We start from the raw sequence: 13736 nt of genomic DNA, 5'->3' as shown, positions 1-13736 counted from the left end.
GTGGCAGTACTGACATTTTGAGCCTATTAATTCTTCATTATGGGAGCTGTTGAAGGATGTTTGGCAGCATTCCTGGCCTCTAGCCACTAGATGCCATTCATACCACCCTCCAGTTGTGACAACTGAAAATGTCTACAGACGGTTATCAAATGTCCCCTGGGGGCCAAAATCACTATTACTACTACCGTTTTTGAAAATCAAAATGGTAGAATATTAGCAATTTCATATGAAATTGCTAATAGTTTATGATGGTTAATAGTTTCTGATGGTTGTGATGGTTAATCAGAGTTGGGAGCAGTAGTAAGAGATGAGCTTGGCAATCTGTGGGCAAAGGCAAGTCAGAAAAGCCTCAAGCTATCTGAAGGGAAGTACCTTCCTACTGGGGAAAATACCTGGATAGCAGGGATTATCTGAGCTCTTGAGAAGGCTCATTCTTCAAGAAGCTTTCTGTGAATAGATAATGCCATTATTTTAACTTTGTCACATTTTCTTTGTTGAGATCAGTGTGGCCTTCTTCCTTTCTCCCTCCTTCCCTTCTTTGCTTTCTTCCTGTCTCTCTCTCTCTCTCTCATTCTATCTCTTTTTCAACTATTACTTCAATGTACATTATAATTTCTTATAGGTCTCAGATGTATCCAAAGGAATCATTAATGCAGTTAAGGATCCTCATGTCAGCGGGAAGACCTTTGTTTTCGTTGGGTAAGTGCTTAGAGTTTTAATTTAAAATTGTGCTATTATAATGAAGGAATCAATATCTAAATTAGTTACTAACAGATTTATTTGTTGCACGTGTACAATATCAGAACCTTCCCATTGCTTGCATTAAGTCAGAATTTGAGGGAACCTGAAATCCACTTTAATGAATGATTCTCCTCTTACCAAAGTCTGAGAACCACTGCCTGAGACTATTACGTATACTTAGTCCAGTGACCCTTAGGGATGGTTTTTTACCACTCCAGTGATGTTTTTAATATATAAAACAATATTGCTGTAAATTCTAAAATACAAACAAAATACTTTTAGGGAGTGAGTATGGTTATAAAACCACATTAATTTTGATGGAGTATCACCATGCCCCCAGAAGCTGAAAATGGGTGCTTTATAGCACAATTACTAGTGCTGTGCAAGATTGATTATTTCTTTTATGCTCTTTGCTAAAATTTGCTCTCAGAAAAAAATGGGTACAGTTAAACTATGTGACTTATCTGAAATTAGTAAATCATGTCACAGCTAGGCTTAGGACTTTTTTTACTGAATTATCTGAAAGTCACAAACTAAGACTTCATCTGCCAAGTTGAGTGGTATCAGATTCACCTAGTAAGTGGTTCAGAATCTTGTCATTCTGTGAAGCAACCTAATGACACTTGGCATTCTATGAAAGGTAAGGATCTGGCTCAGTATTTAAGGGATAGCCTAATTCCTAAGAAATATTTGCCTCTAGAGGGAAATGATACTCTTCTCTTTAAGCCAAGAGGCATAGTATGTATTCCCAGAATTATGAATCTATACATTGTTATGTTCCACTATTATTCTTTAGTAAACAGTTTTTTTCAGTGCAAAAAGCTCTTAGTTTTCCCTGTCAACTAGCAGCTGCAATATATATGTCTTCCTTTCAGTTCCCAGTTTGGCACATGAGCATGCAGTCAGTTATATAGTCTAGGTAAGAATTAAAAAAAAAAAAAAAAAAATGTATTCAACACAGGTTTCATAAAATCCTAAACACAAAAGACATTATCAGTTCCAATGAAGAGGTACATGGACTAGAATTTCATGGAATAAATGAACAGAAATGGCTTGTGAATTTTACTTGCTCCAGCTCTGGATGAGTTGAACATTTTCCTCTTTACCTTTGCCCAGTCACTCTCATCTTGTCTGGGCTCCAGTAAGTTATTCTTCTTTGGCATAGTGATGGAAAAAATAATACTAGACATTGCAGGGTAGATACTTTTCCTTGTGAAATAGTAGATATGCATCAACACATTTCTTGTCTCTTCAGCCCCAGGAAAAAACTTCCTGATATTTTGAGGCTAAGGCAGAGGCATAAGACTGTAACTTTGCTCGTAGGTTTTTTATAGTTGTTAATTATATTATCTTGGTCCATTCCATTTGTCATTCATTCATAAAATACCTATTGATACACACTCATACACACAACTGTGATAATGAATAAACACATTCAGCAAAATCATGATGTATAAGATGAGCATAGAAAAATCAATTTCTATATACTAACAAATGAGCAATTTGAAAATTAAAATAATTTTATTCACAGTAGCATCAAAAATAATAGAATACTTAAGTATAAATTTAACAATTAAATTTATTATACCTAATAAGACATCCCATGTTCATGGATTGGATGAGTCAGTATGATTAAAATGATAATTTCCTTCAAATTAATCAACAAATTTAACTTAATTCTATCAAAATTCCAAAGGACTTCTTTGCAGAAATTGACAAATTGATTCTAAATTTATGTGGTAGTGGAAAGACCCACAATAGACAAAACCATTATGTTTCATAGTTTCAAAACTTAATAGCTATGATTCTCAAGATAGTGTGGTACTGACATAAGAATAGATATATAGATGAATTAACCAGAATTGATAGTTCAGAAATAACTATGGACAACTGATTTTTGAAAAAGGTGCTATGGCATTTCAAAGGGGAAAGGATAGTCTTTTCAACAAATGGTTTTGGAATATCCACATTAAAAAAAAGATGAACTCCTATCTTGTACTGTGCATGAAAAAATTAAAATAATTCAGAGACTTCAGTGTAAGAGTTATGAAACTATAAAAATTTTGGAAGAAAAATAGAAAATCCTGTAGACCTTGGGTGCTATGGTGTCAAAAGCATAATTCATAAAATTTTTTAAAAAATTGATACATTAGGCTCCACCAAAATTAAAACTCTAGTGTTTCAAAACACACCATTAAGAAAATGAAAAATCAAGTCACAGGTGAGGGGTGGGAAATATTTTTAATTACGTATCTGATAAAGGACTAGTATTCAGAATATACAAAGAACTATGAGAACTCAATGACAAGACAACCTAGTTTTTAATATGAGCAAAAGACATGAATAGGCATATCACCACAGGAGATATATTTAATGGCTAAAAAGCACATGAAAAGATGCTCCATATTACTAGTGAAAATGCAGATCAAAACTATAATGAGATACCAGTTCACAGAGAGAAAGTAACAAATGTTGATGAAGACATAGAGTAATAGGAACTTTATACATTGCTGGTAGTGGTGTAAAATTGTACAGCGACTTCAGAAAACAGTTTAGTATCTTCTTAAAAAGTTAAGCATAAATTTACCACATGGCTTATCAATTTTATTCCTAGATATTTAACCAAAAGAAATGAAAATGTGTCTACACAAAGATTTGCACATGAATGTTCATAGCATTATCATAAATGCTAAAAATTGAAACCATCCCACAAACTCATCAACTGATGAAAGGAGAAATAAAACATAGTAGCATTCCCATATAATTGAAGTTCAACAATAAAAAGGAATGAAATACTGACATGTTACATGTATGAACCTCAAAAACATAAATGAAAGAAGCCTGACACAAGAGATCACATGTTGTATGATTCCATTCATACGAAATGTCTATAAAAGGCAACTGTAAGTAGATTTGTGATTGCCTGAGCCTGGGAGTAAAATCCAGGATTAAATGGCTGTGGAGGGATGAGTAAGGAAAAATATTCTAAAACTGGATTGTGGTAATGATTGTACAACTTGGTAAATGTATGAAAAAATCATTGCATTATACGATTAAAATGGATGAATTTTAATGTATATACATTATACCACAATAGTGAATAGCACAGGTAAGATTTCTGCCTTTGTGGAGCTTATAGATTAATGATGAGACACGTAAGTAATAATTAAGCAAAATAATTAAAATAAATGACCTAAAAGGAAAGTCCAGTGAATTGGAAAGAAAATCAGAAGGAGGGAGTTGATAACTATATTGGGTACAGCCAAGAGGTTGAGTGGGTGGCAACACGGAGATTCATGGTCACCTTAGTGACCTTAATAACCTCATTTGAACATTGGGCAAAGGGCAATCGGATTGCAGTGAGATCTGAATGGCAGGAGAGGAAGTGGAAGCAACAGTTAGGTAACTATTTGGAAAAGTTTGTAAAAGGGAGCAAAGGAAAGGGGTAAAGAGAAGGCTGTGAAACATGAATGTCTTGTCAAGGGAGGTACCGCCTGGATTGGGAAGATTGTACATCTTGTTTATAAATTGCTAAGAATGGTCCAGGAAAAAGATAAGAGTTGATGACTCAGGAGATGGGGGCACCAAAAAAGGAGCAGAGTCCTTTAGGAATTGAGAGGAGTTGGATACAGAGTGCAAATGAGGGTTTGACCTTTGCAAAAGACAAAAATTCCTTCAATTTTAATGAGGAAAAGAATTCAAGGATATATGCAGATGCAGGTAGGTTTGGATGTGAGAATTTAAAGGAGTATCTTTTCCTGGTGCAATTTGAGGTTAGCTAAAAGGCAGGATGGAGTGGGTCAAAAAAAGTGTGGAAACTTTGAGGACAGAGAAGATAGAAAGTATCCCCTGGGAGAATAGGAAAGAGCTTTTCCTAGAAGAACATGGAGGCTTGCCAAGCAGAATTGACTGTTCCATCTGAGAAAAACTGTAAGGTGAAGTCAATTCACTCAATTACATTTTTTCTATAGTTTTGTCCTTCTGGGGTTTCAGGCTGAGAGAAGGCAGATGTTTGAGTTAACAAGAGGGTTTTGCTTGGCAAATATAGTGGTTACGGGCCTGGGAGACAAGATTTTGCTGAGGATATTTGCAGAGGAATAACTGTAATGCTGAGCCATGAAATCTAAGCTGGGAGGGACGCAGGCTTCAACGTACCTTTCTCTGTGAGCAAGGGCACCGAAACTGGTCTTCTAGTTGCACTTTATGGAACACAAAGTGCTTCAGAACAGCTGAAGAGGAAACCTGTTACGTAGAATTAGTTTACCCATGATATCAGTTTTGTTAGTCATCGTAAAAATTCAAGTTGTTCTTGGCGTAGCATGTATTATATGTCCTGTAATGATCCTTACAAATCCTTCTGGAATTTGAAGAAATCTACTTTAAAACCTTTGTCTGATATTTCCCCTAGCTGACAGTTTCTTGCTTTTTAGTAAAGTATGTCAGGATAATGAGGGTCTCACTGAATTAACTTCACTCAGCTCTTGGTTGTCATAGATTTTCTGTCATGAAACATGCAAATGAATTAGGAAATGGGTGAAGAAATATTAAAATGCATTATAAGCAATGACACTTTATAATGCTAGGTTAAAATCGTACAGAACTATTCAGATTAACGAAATAGAGCAGAAAGTCCAGAAACAGTTCCATTGTACGTAAGGATATAGTATGTGATAAGGGTGACATTTTTGTATCGGGAAAGAATCGGTGCAGGAAATGATTCTGTAAGTAGCTTTGAAGCAATTGGCTTACATCTTGGGAAAAATATAATTACATGTTTATCTTATACCACGTACAAAAATATGTCCCAGAAGGAGCTTACTTTGTAGTAAAACAAAATCTTTTTTATAAGCTTTAGACAAAGTATGTGGAAATTTATGTCACTGCAGAGGAATTTTCTAAATATGAAACCAAGCCATAAAGAAAATCAGTAGTTTTGGTTAAACTGTTAAAATTTTATGTGCACAAAACACTGTAAATAACAGTAAAAGGTAAAATACAGTCAATAAAAGGTATTTCCAACAATATCACTAAAATATAGAGAATTCTTACAAATTATTTTTATAGACAGGGACTCCAGGAGGAAAGAAAAGATAAATATATAAATGACCAAAAATTCATGAAGAAATAACCCCTCATATTAAAAACATAATAATTAAAACATATGATACCTTTTTTTATGTAGCAGATTTTGTTTTATTATGACAACTCATTTTGGGTGGAGGGGGCATTCTTACTAACATTTTATATGAATTGATAGAACCATTTTGAAAAGCAGTTTGGAAGTATTCAATAAAAGCCTTAAAATTTCAAAGTCTACATTGAGCCAGTTCCACTTCTACAAATATATTCTAAATACATAATCATGGATAAGCATAAATATTTATTACAAGAATGTTCATTAAAGCATTATTTTATAAAAGAAAAATAATAGCAAATATCTCAAAACTGGCAATTCATAAAATCATTGTTATTCCTTGGATTGTAATATGTGCAGTCATGAAACATGTAATAAAATATTTAATGATGTGGAAAGACCATTGTGATATAATGTTAAATGAAAAGACGTTACAGCATTGAATGGATTGTGTGTTTATAAAAACAAAAATAATGTGTATATGTAAGGGGATGAGAAGGATATAGATCAAATATATTCATTGTCTTTCATAATGGGATTATGGGTGATTTTTCTTTGTGCTAATCCATATTTACTAAATATATGTTTCCTTTTTTATGAGAAAAATGCTATTTTGTTAAAAAGGAAAATTTGTGAGAAGCATGCAACTGAAAGGACTGTGTATTGTCTTTTTGTAGGCCAAATCGGTACCTCCTCTTTGACCTGGTGAAGTACGTCTACTCTGTGACTCACAGATTATTCCTCCCGTACCCCATACCACGTTTTGCCTATCGGTAAGGTAGAGTGCTCCTCTTGTGCGACTTCTGAAAAAGCTAACTCCACACACTTGTTCTTAATGTTCTCCCTTAGGGTTATAGGGTGTGTGAAAGACTAGTCTCCAACTCTTCTAGTATTATGACATTAGCGCAAGGAAGAAGCAGAACTAGATTAGTGCCAGTAAGAAAAATGTGTTGGGAGATTAAATCTGCAGTCCTTCACTTTCTCCAATTTAAAACCATTGAATTGAATTTTGGAGAAATAACTTGCTTGGCATATACATAGGAGGCAGTCAGGTTCCCCCGTGTTTCATGTTGCTCATTATTAAATCAACCTGATCATGCTACTGGGGAAAGGAGTCAGGCTAATTCAGACTAGGATTTGTGGTTGCCTTCTCTTCTTTCCTTGCTTCTTAGTTCACTTCTTCCCTTTGTGGGTTAAATATCCTTGACTTGGCTGGGAGTGGTGGCTTATGCCTGTAATCACAGCACTTTGGGAGGCCAAGGTGGGCCAATTGAGCTCAGGAGTTCGAGACCACCCTGTGCAATATAGTGAAACCCCATCTCCACAAAAAATACCAAATTAGCTGGATGTGGTGGCATCTGCCTATAGTCCCAACTACTGGGGTGGAGTGGGGGATGCAAGAGGATTGCTTGAGCTTGGGAGTTCAAGGCTGCAGTGAGCTGAGATTGTGCCACTGCATTCCAGCCTAGGTGACAGAGCAAAACCCTATCTCAAATAAAATAAAATCTTATACTTATCATGTCACACCCTGGTTGTCTGGTTAAGGGGACCGTCACATCCATTGTGTCACAAACTGATCTTCATTTGGATTTTCATTCATTCGTTCAACAGATATTTATTGAATGCCTACCATATCTTAATGTACTAGGTACTCAGAATGTTACAATAAACACTCAAAAATCCTATGATATAGCAGGGGTACCAGAAAAATAGACCATTAGAATGCAGCATGATAACAGTATTTATTGAGTGTTGTACCTTTCAGCCTATTTACTCTGTCTCCTTTAATACTTACAGCTATCTATAAAGTAAGTAAGGAGAGTATATGGAGTGAGTGGAAGAGGAGGCCACAGAGTAAGAAACTTACAAGAAGGCTGAAAAGAAGTGATCAGACTTTTAAGTGGGAAATGAGAGTTTGAAATTCTAGGTACCAAAGGGAAGGGAGTGCTTTAAGGAGGGAATCGATGTTTTAAGAAGGGGAACATTGCTGTTCATTCACCTGTATCTCAAACTCCTAGAACAATGCCTGGTACACAGTAGACATTCTGTTAATACTAGTAGAATGAAGTCTTGCAGAAATCAAATAAGATAAAGGACCCAAAAATGTCTGCAAATGACCGTTTGTGACCGTGGCTTCAGAGCTGTGAAAGGGATATAAGCCAGATTGCAATGAGGTGCTTTCATGGTTGTACATACAATTGAGTTAGAGTTGGCATATGTATGCCCATGACTTGGCCTCCTGAGGACACTAGAATAGAGACCTGAAATGATCTGTTAGCGTAGAACGAGGGCACAGAGAGTTACAGAGTTGTAAGGAGTGTTTTTATTAGGCTATGTTAGCCTAGTAAATTATCTTTCTCTGCCATTGAGGAATCTGAAGCTTATATGTTGCTGGAGAAATTCTAGCCAGCTTCTTTATTCATTTATTTACACTATGCATTAGAATGATGTTTTTCTAGCTTTTAAACAGCTGTGGAACCTTAGGTTCATTGGATTTTTACATCAAGGCCTGCTGGGTAAATCCAATAGAAAAACTGGTCTGGTTGCAGTGATTGCTGATACTCAGCACATATACTCTCAAACTCTTGGCCCCAGGACTCCATGGGGCACCAGCAAATTCCTAGCATCCCTCAGATGCTAGTTTAAAACTAACTGCTACTGGGCACAGTGTTGCACACCTGTGGTCCTAGCTACTCGGGAGGCTGAGGTGGGAGGATCACTTGAATCCAAGAGTTTGAATCCAGCCTGGACACATAGTGAGACCCTGTCTCTGGAACAGGGAAAAAAAAAAAAAGGAAAGAGAAAAACCCACTGGCCTGAGGTAACTGATGATGGGCGCTCAAGTAGGATTTAAGGAGCCCTTCAGTTTTCATTAGCAGGAAGAGACGGTAGTAATCAAGATAGGTGGCCTTTCTTGTCCTGGCTTTATATTGTCATCCTGATTTGAACCATAGATTTTTGGTTTCTCCTTGCTTTGGGATTTTTTTTTCCCCCTCAAGGGTCCCAGCTTTTAGGGATTACATTTTATATTTTACACACCATTTAGCTTGCCCTGTGTCTGTAAAGGCAGCATATTTGACTATCTGAGGTTTAGATTCGATTGAATTTCACAGTTTGGTTGAATACTGGAGTTTCTCTGTTTGCTTTGTTGTTTCTTGGTTTTATTTCATTTTAAGTTTAAGATCTGTTGTTTCTTTGGAGGAGAACAAGGTGTGCTAGCAGTTACAGCAGCCAGCTGGGTTGGCTTGAGAGGAGACAGCCTGAAAAGCAAAGGTAGCCTCACAGGTCAGGGTGCCAGGATGTTGGTTATTTTCTTAAAAACCAACCAACCAACCAAAAACCACAAATCAGACTGTTCTACAGCAGTCTGTCTTCCCGTGGTTCTTATAGACTAGCTTAAATCTTGGGTAGAGAGATGCTTATCACATATGCTATATATATTTCTTTTTCCAGATGGATAGCAAGAATATTTGAAATAAGTCCATTTGAGCCCTGGACAACAAGGGATAAAGTGGAGCGGGTGAGTGTACGTGTGGAAAGCATCTGCCTGGGCAGACAAGAAGTCAGACTTATTCTGGTTTGCCTGCTTGCTTGTTTCCCTGCTCTTGTCCGTTTGCGGTTCTTGCTGTTTGTGGTCAACCCCTCTGCTAGCACTGAAACTCATCCAGCTGCCCTACTCCAGGGGGCGGCTCCTCCATACCTGCCCGTCATTATCACCGTTTCTTTCTCTGCTGGATCATTCCCATCAACACACAAAAATGCCTAATAGCTCCCTCGCCAAAGCCTCTCTTCCTCCCATCACTCTTCTAGCTACTTGGCTGTTGTGTCCCTTCACACCCTAACACCTCCTCACATCCTGACGAAACTGTTGCCAGTTTCTTCATCCTTTCCTTCACCTATTGCAATCAGGCTTTTATTCCTGTTTCTCCCCTAAACCTCTTTTCAGGGCACCCACAGTCTCCGTGCTGCCACATCCAGTAGTCAGTTCTCAGACCTCATGTCATGTTCCTGTGCATTTGCTGCTAGGGAGGATGCAAAATAAAGTAATAATACTATACCGTGTCTACCTTTGAAGACCTATGGACCACATATTGACAAGCAGCAGCGAGGTTGTCCCCTGAATGCTCCCTAAAAGCTGAAGTGTAGAGAATATGAGAAAACAGTGCTTAGGGAACATGTCAGCAGCTCTCATACTTTCTTCACCCTGGCTGCGTCTGGAGAGCCAAGGCCATTTCTGTGATGTCCCTTCAGTGTTTGTGAAAGATCAGGCAGGATAACTGGTGGTCAGACACTTCAGTTTATCTTACACTGAAGTGTCTCTTCCATTTATAATTGAGAATGTGCTGATACAGTGGCAAGAGTGGGTTTTGAATTTGGTTTGCAAGCTGGCTTACAGCACCCTGGTGAAAGAATCGCAGACTTTCAGGTGGGTAGGATGAGGGATTGATGCTGCTCTAGGTGCAGATGGATAATAATCTGAGATCTTTGCAGTCGTTACAGTTCATTGTCTTTCCCTAAAAAACAAGATGGGTTTAGTTTTCTAACTCTACAGTGAACATTAGTCAACCCAGGTTGAGTATAGCTGGAGCAAAAAGAGATCATTGGTTTTTTTTTTATTAAATGGGCGAGGAACAAATGCTGTGTTATCTCCTAAATTCAAAGTTAAAACTGAGTCAGACTGCCCATGCTTAGAAAACCGGGACATGAGAGAACTGAGGAATGGACTAGCTCTGCTTCAGCCCTGATTTTATTCCTAAACCCTCCTGCTAAGCCTCCCTTGGCAAGTGTGATGCCTTGCGCTTCCCTGCCCTAGATTTATATCTGTGGAAATCTGTATGTGGAATGGCTCATGTAGTGCCAGCATCCTGTGCTCGTGGCCACCACTGGGGACCTTGATCTGATGCTTGGTGGTCTTGCTCTTTGTCTTAAGCCCTCATTCTGTGTTCTACTTTGATGGTGATTTGCATGAATCGAAAATTGCCACATATTCTTTGAAAGCAATTAAGTCTCAGTAATAGGACTCGTGCCAGCTTGAATGTTTAAATGCATGCTAGGATAGCACTTCGTTCTCGGCCAGTTTTCAGCATTGTCTACGGTCCTTTGTTTATTCAAAGATTCATATCACAGACATGAAGTTTCCTAACCTGCCTGGCTTAAAAGACCTTGGTATTCAGCCAACACCACTGGAACTCAAGGCCATTGAGGTGCTGCGGATTCATCGCACTTACCGCTGGCTGACTGCTGAAATTGAGGATGCGAAGCCGGCCAAGACCGTCAACTTTTAGTGCCCCTCAAGCAGCTCTTGGTTTTGATGTCTTTTGGGTCCGCTGATGTGGTTGGAGCACCCAGCCAGGTGGTCTCTTTAGAGAATCCTGTACACAGTGAATAAGGTCGTACTATTAAAGCATTTGAGGTTGAATTCTGTGGTGTTTTCTTTCTTGATTTATAAAATGAGAAATGAAGTCATTTCGAACTTGAGCATAATTTCTGTTAAACATACATACTTAATAATGACATATATATTATTTATTCCCTGAAATGCCAGAGAGCTTGAATTTTCCTTTGACAAGCCACTTCTAGCATATGTTCTGGAAGACAAGGACCCTTTTTAATGTTAAAATATCGTTAAGACCCCAAGTGATATATGATTGTTTTTCAATCTCCATTAAATTAGAGAATATACAATATCCTTTAACCGAATGTGTTTATACTGAAGGTGTTTTAAAAATTTAATTTAATAATGTCCATATACCTTCTAAAAATAGTAGTACATATATAGAAATACATTGTCTATAGGTTCTCAAAGCCCTTGCTATAATTCTACAGTCTTCTTGGATCTGAGCTATCTAAGGCTAGCCCCATGCCCTTAGTACCACATCTGGATTCTTTCTGACATACAGATTTAGATAGATTCTCTTCCCATGCAAAGGAGATGCTTCAGCCTCTATGCCAGTAGTGCCGGCACTTAGGATTTAGGACTTTATAATTAAGTTCTTAAAATTGCAGCCAAGATCCAGATGAACAGTTGGTTTCATGTTGGCAAATCCCCCCAGTAGAGTATGATTTAAAACTCCCAGAATTTGTGGTGAAGCCAATATGGTGATCCCAGGGTTGGCCACTGAGTTTCACTGGATGTCAGCCTTTTGATCTATGTTTGGGACAGGAAGGTCAGTAAAAACCCAGTTTGATTATGGTAATGCCCATCTCCTCCTTATAGAGAAAGGTATATCAGTGTTGAAGGTAAGTTCTCCACCTGCCCTTTTTGCATGCATCAGAATATTTTTGTCCCAAAACGGGCAACAGTGTGCTACTCCAAGTGTGGTCCATGGATCACCAGCATTGGCATTACCTTGGGACTGGTTAGAAATGCAGAATCTAGACTGGGCACAGTGGCTTACACCTGTAACCCCAATGCTTTGAGTTGCTGTGGTGGGAGGGTTGCTTGAGGCCAGGAGTTTGAGACCAGATTCGGCAATATGGAAAGACCTTGTCTCTACAAAAAAATTTCGAAAAGTTAATAAGGCATAGTGGCACGTACCTGTAGTCTCAGTTGCTCGGGAGGCTAAGATGTGAGCATTGCTTGAGCCTGGGAGTTTGAGGTTACAGTGAGCTATGATAGTGGCACTGCACCCCAGCCTAGGCGACAGAGTGAGATCCTGTCTCAAAAAAAAAAAAAAGGCAGAATCCTAGGCCATGTCCTGTCCCAGGCCTGTTGAATCAGAATATGCATTTTAGCAAGGTCTCCAGGAGACTCGTATGCACATTAGAGTATAAGAAGCACCACCATACACAAGAGCTATATCAGAGTTCAGTGTGACCCCTGTTTTTAATCCAGCTTGCTGACCACTGCCCCAGACCTACTGAACCAGGCTCTCAGGATGGAGGGCCCAGGATTTTTGTTTTATTAAACATTCCAGTTTATTCTCCTGTACACTAGTATGTCAGAATCAGTATACTAGGGAAAGGAACGCAACTCCAGCTTCACGTTTTTTCTTCAGATACCACCTGTTGTTTTGGATTACACCCCTGCTGGCAATAAGCCAGCCAGTAGGCACAGAGATGGGTGGATTTAATTTGAAAAGAAACTATAGTCCTATAATGCACATTGTCCTCACTTGTAATATCTGTATTTCCTTTTTTTGATTCTTTAAAAAAAAATTTATTGATACATAATAGATGTAAATATTGTCAGGGTATATGTGGTAATTTGATATATTCCTGTAACCAAATCAGTGTAATTGGGATATCCATCACCTTACATATTTACCTTTATGCTGGTAGCATTCGAATTACTCTCATCTAGCTATTTTGAAATGTACAGTAGATTAGTATTAACTTAGTTACCCTGCTGATCAATTGAACAGCAGGTCTTATTTCTTCTATTTTAATTGTAATTGTCTACATTTTCTAGCAATGCTGTTTCTCATCTCTAACTTGTATCAGAACTCAGGATGCTACATACTTCTAAAGCTATAATTCAACCAGGGTAGATTTTCCTTCCTGTTCACACCCAGCCCCTACTTTTGTAACAAATAGTTTGTGATGCACTTTTTATTATCTTGATATGGAAGTCATAGTTACTATAACCTGTCTGTATTTGTAATCAAAATACAACTAATGCCTTACGTAAACAAGAAGTGAAAGGAAAGTAATACACAGTAAGATGTATAGAGAGCACACGAGCACTGCAGGCATGATGAAGTCGTCCATTGCTTGCATGCATGTGGGCAACCACTGTGAATATGATAACAGATGCGGACTGGTCTGATGCAGGGTAGGTCATAATCTCCACTTAAATGCCATCAGCAGCATTGTTATTATGTCAACTTCTGAAATAGTGAATGACTTCCAGTAAAGTTCA

General features: G+C 38.0%; 1 protein-coding gene across 1 annotated transcript in view; it reads left to right on the top strand.

Moving 5' to 3' along the window:
* Positions 1-11294, top strand: part of NDUFA9 (NADH:ubiquinone oxidoreductase subunit A9) — a 31511-nt gene extending 20217 nt beyond the window's left edge. Inside the window, exons 8-11 of the mRNA XM_003932597.4 lie at positions 623-699; positions 6553-6648; positions 9329-9395; positions 10990-11294. Of these exons, the coding sequence (XP_003932646.1) occupies positions 623-699; positions 6553-6648; positions 9329-9395; positions 10990-11160 (411 nt within the window). The 3' untranslated portion in view covers positions 11161-11294. The remainder of the gene's footprint in view (positions 1-622; positions 700-6552; positions 6649-9328; positions 9396-10989) is intronic.
* Positions 11295-13736: the final 2442 nt, after the last annotated feature.

The sequence above is a fragment of the Saimiri boliviensis genome, chromosome 9 (assembly GCF_048565385.1).
Source record: "Saimiri boliviensis isolate mSaiBol1 chromosome 9, mSaiBol1.pri, whole genome shotgun sequence".
Classification (NCBI taxonomy): Eukaryota; Metazoa; Chordata; class Mammalia; order Primates; family Cebidae; genus Saimiri; species Saimiri boliviensis.
The sequence above is the reverse complement of the archived record's forward strand: the minus strand, read 5'-3'. Positions and strand labels throughout refer to the sequence as shown.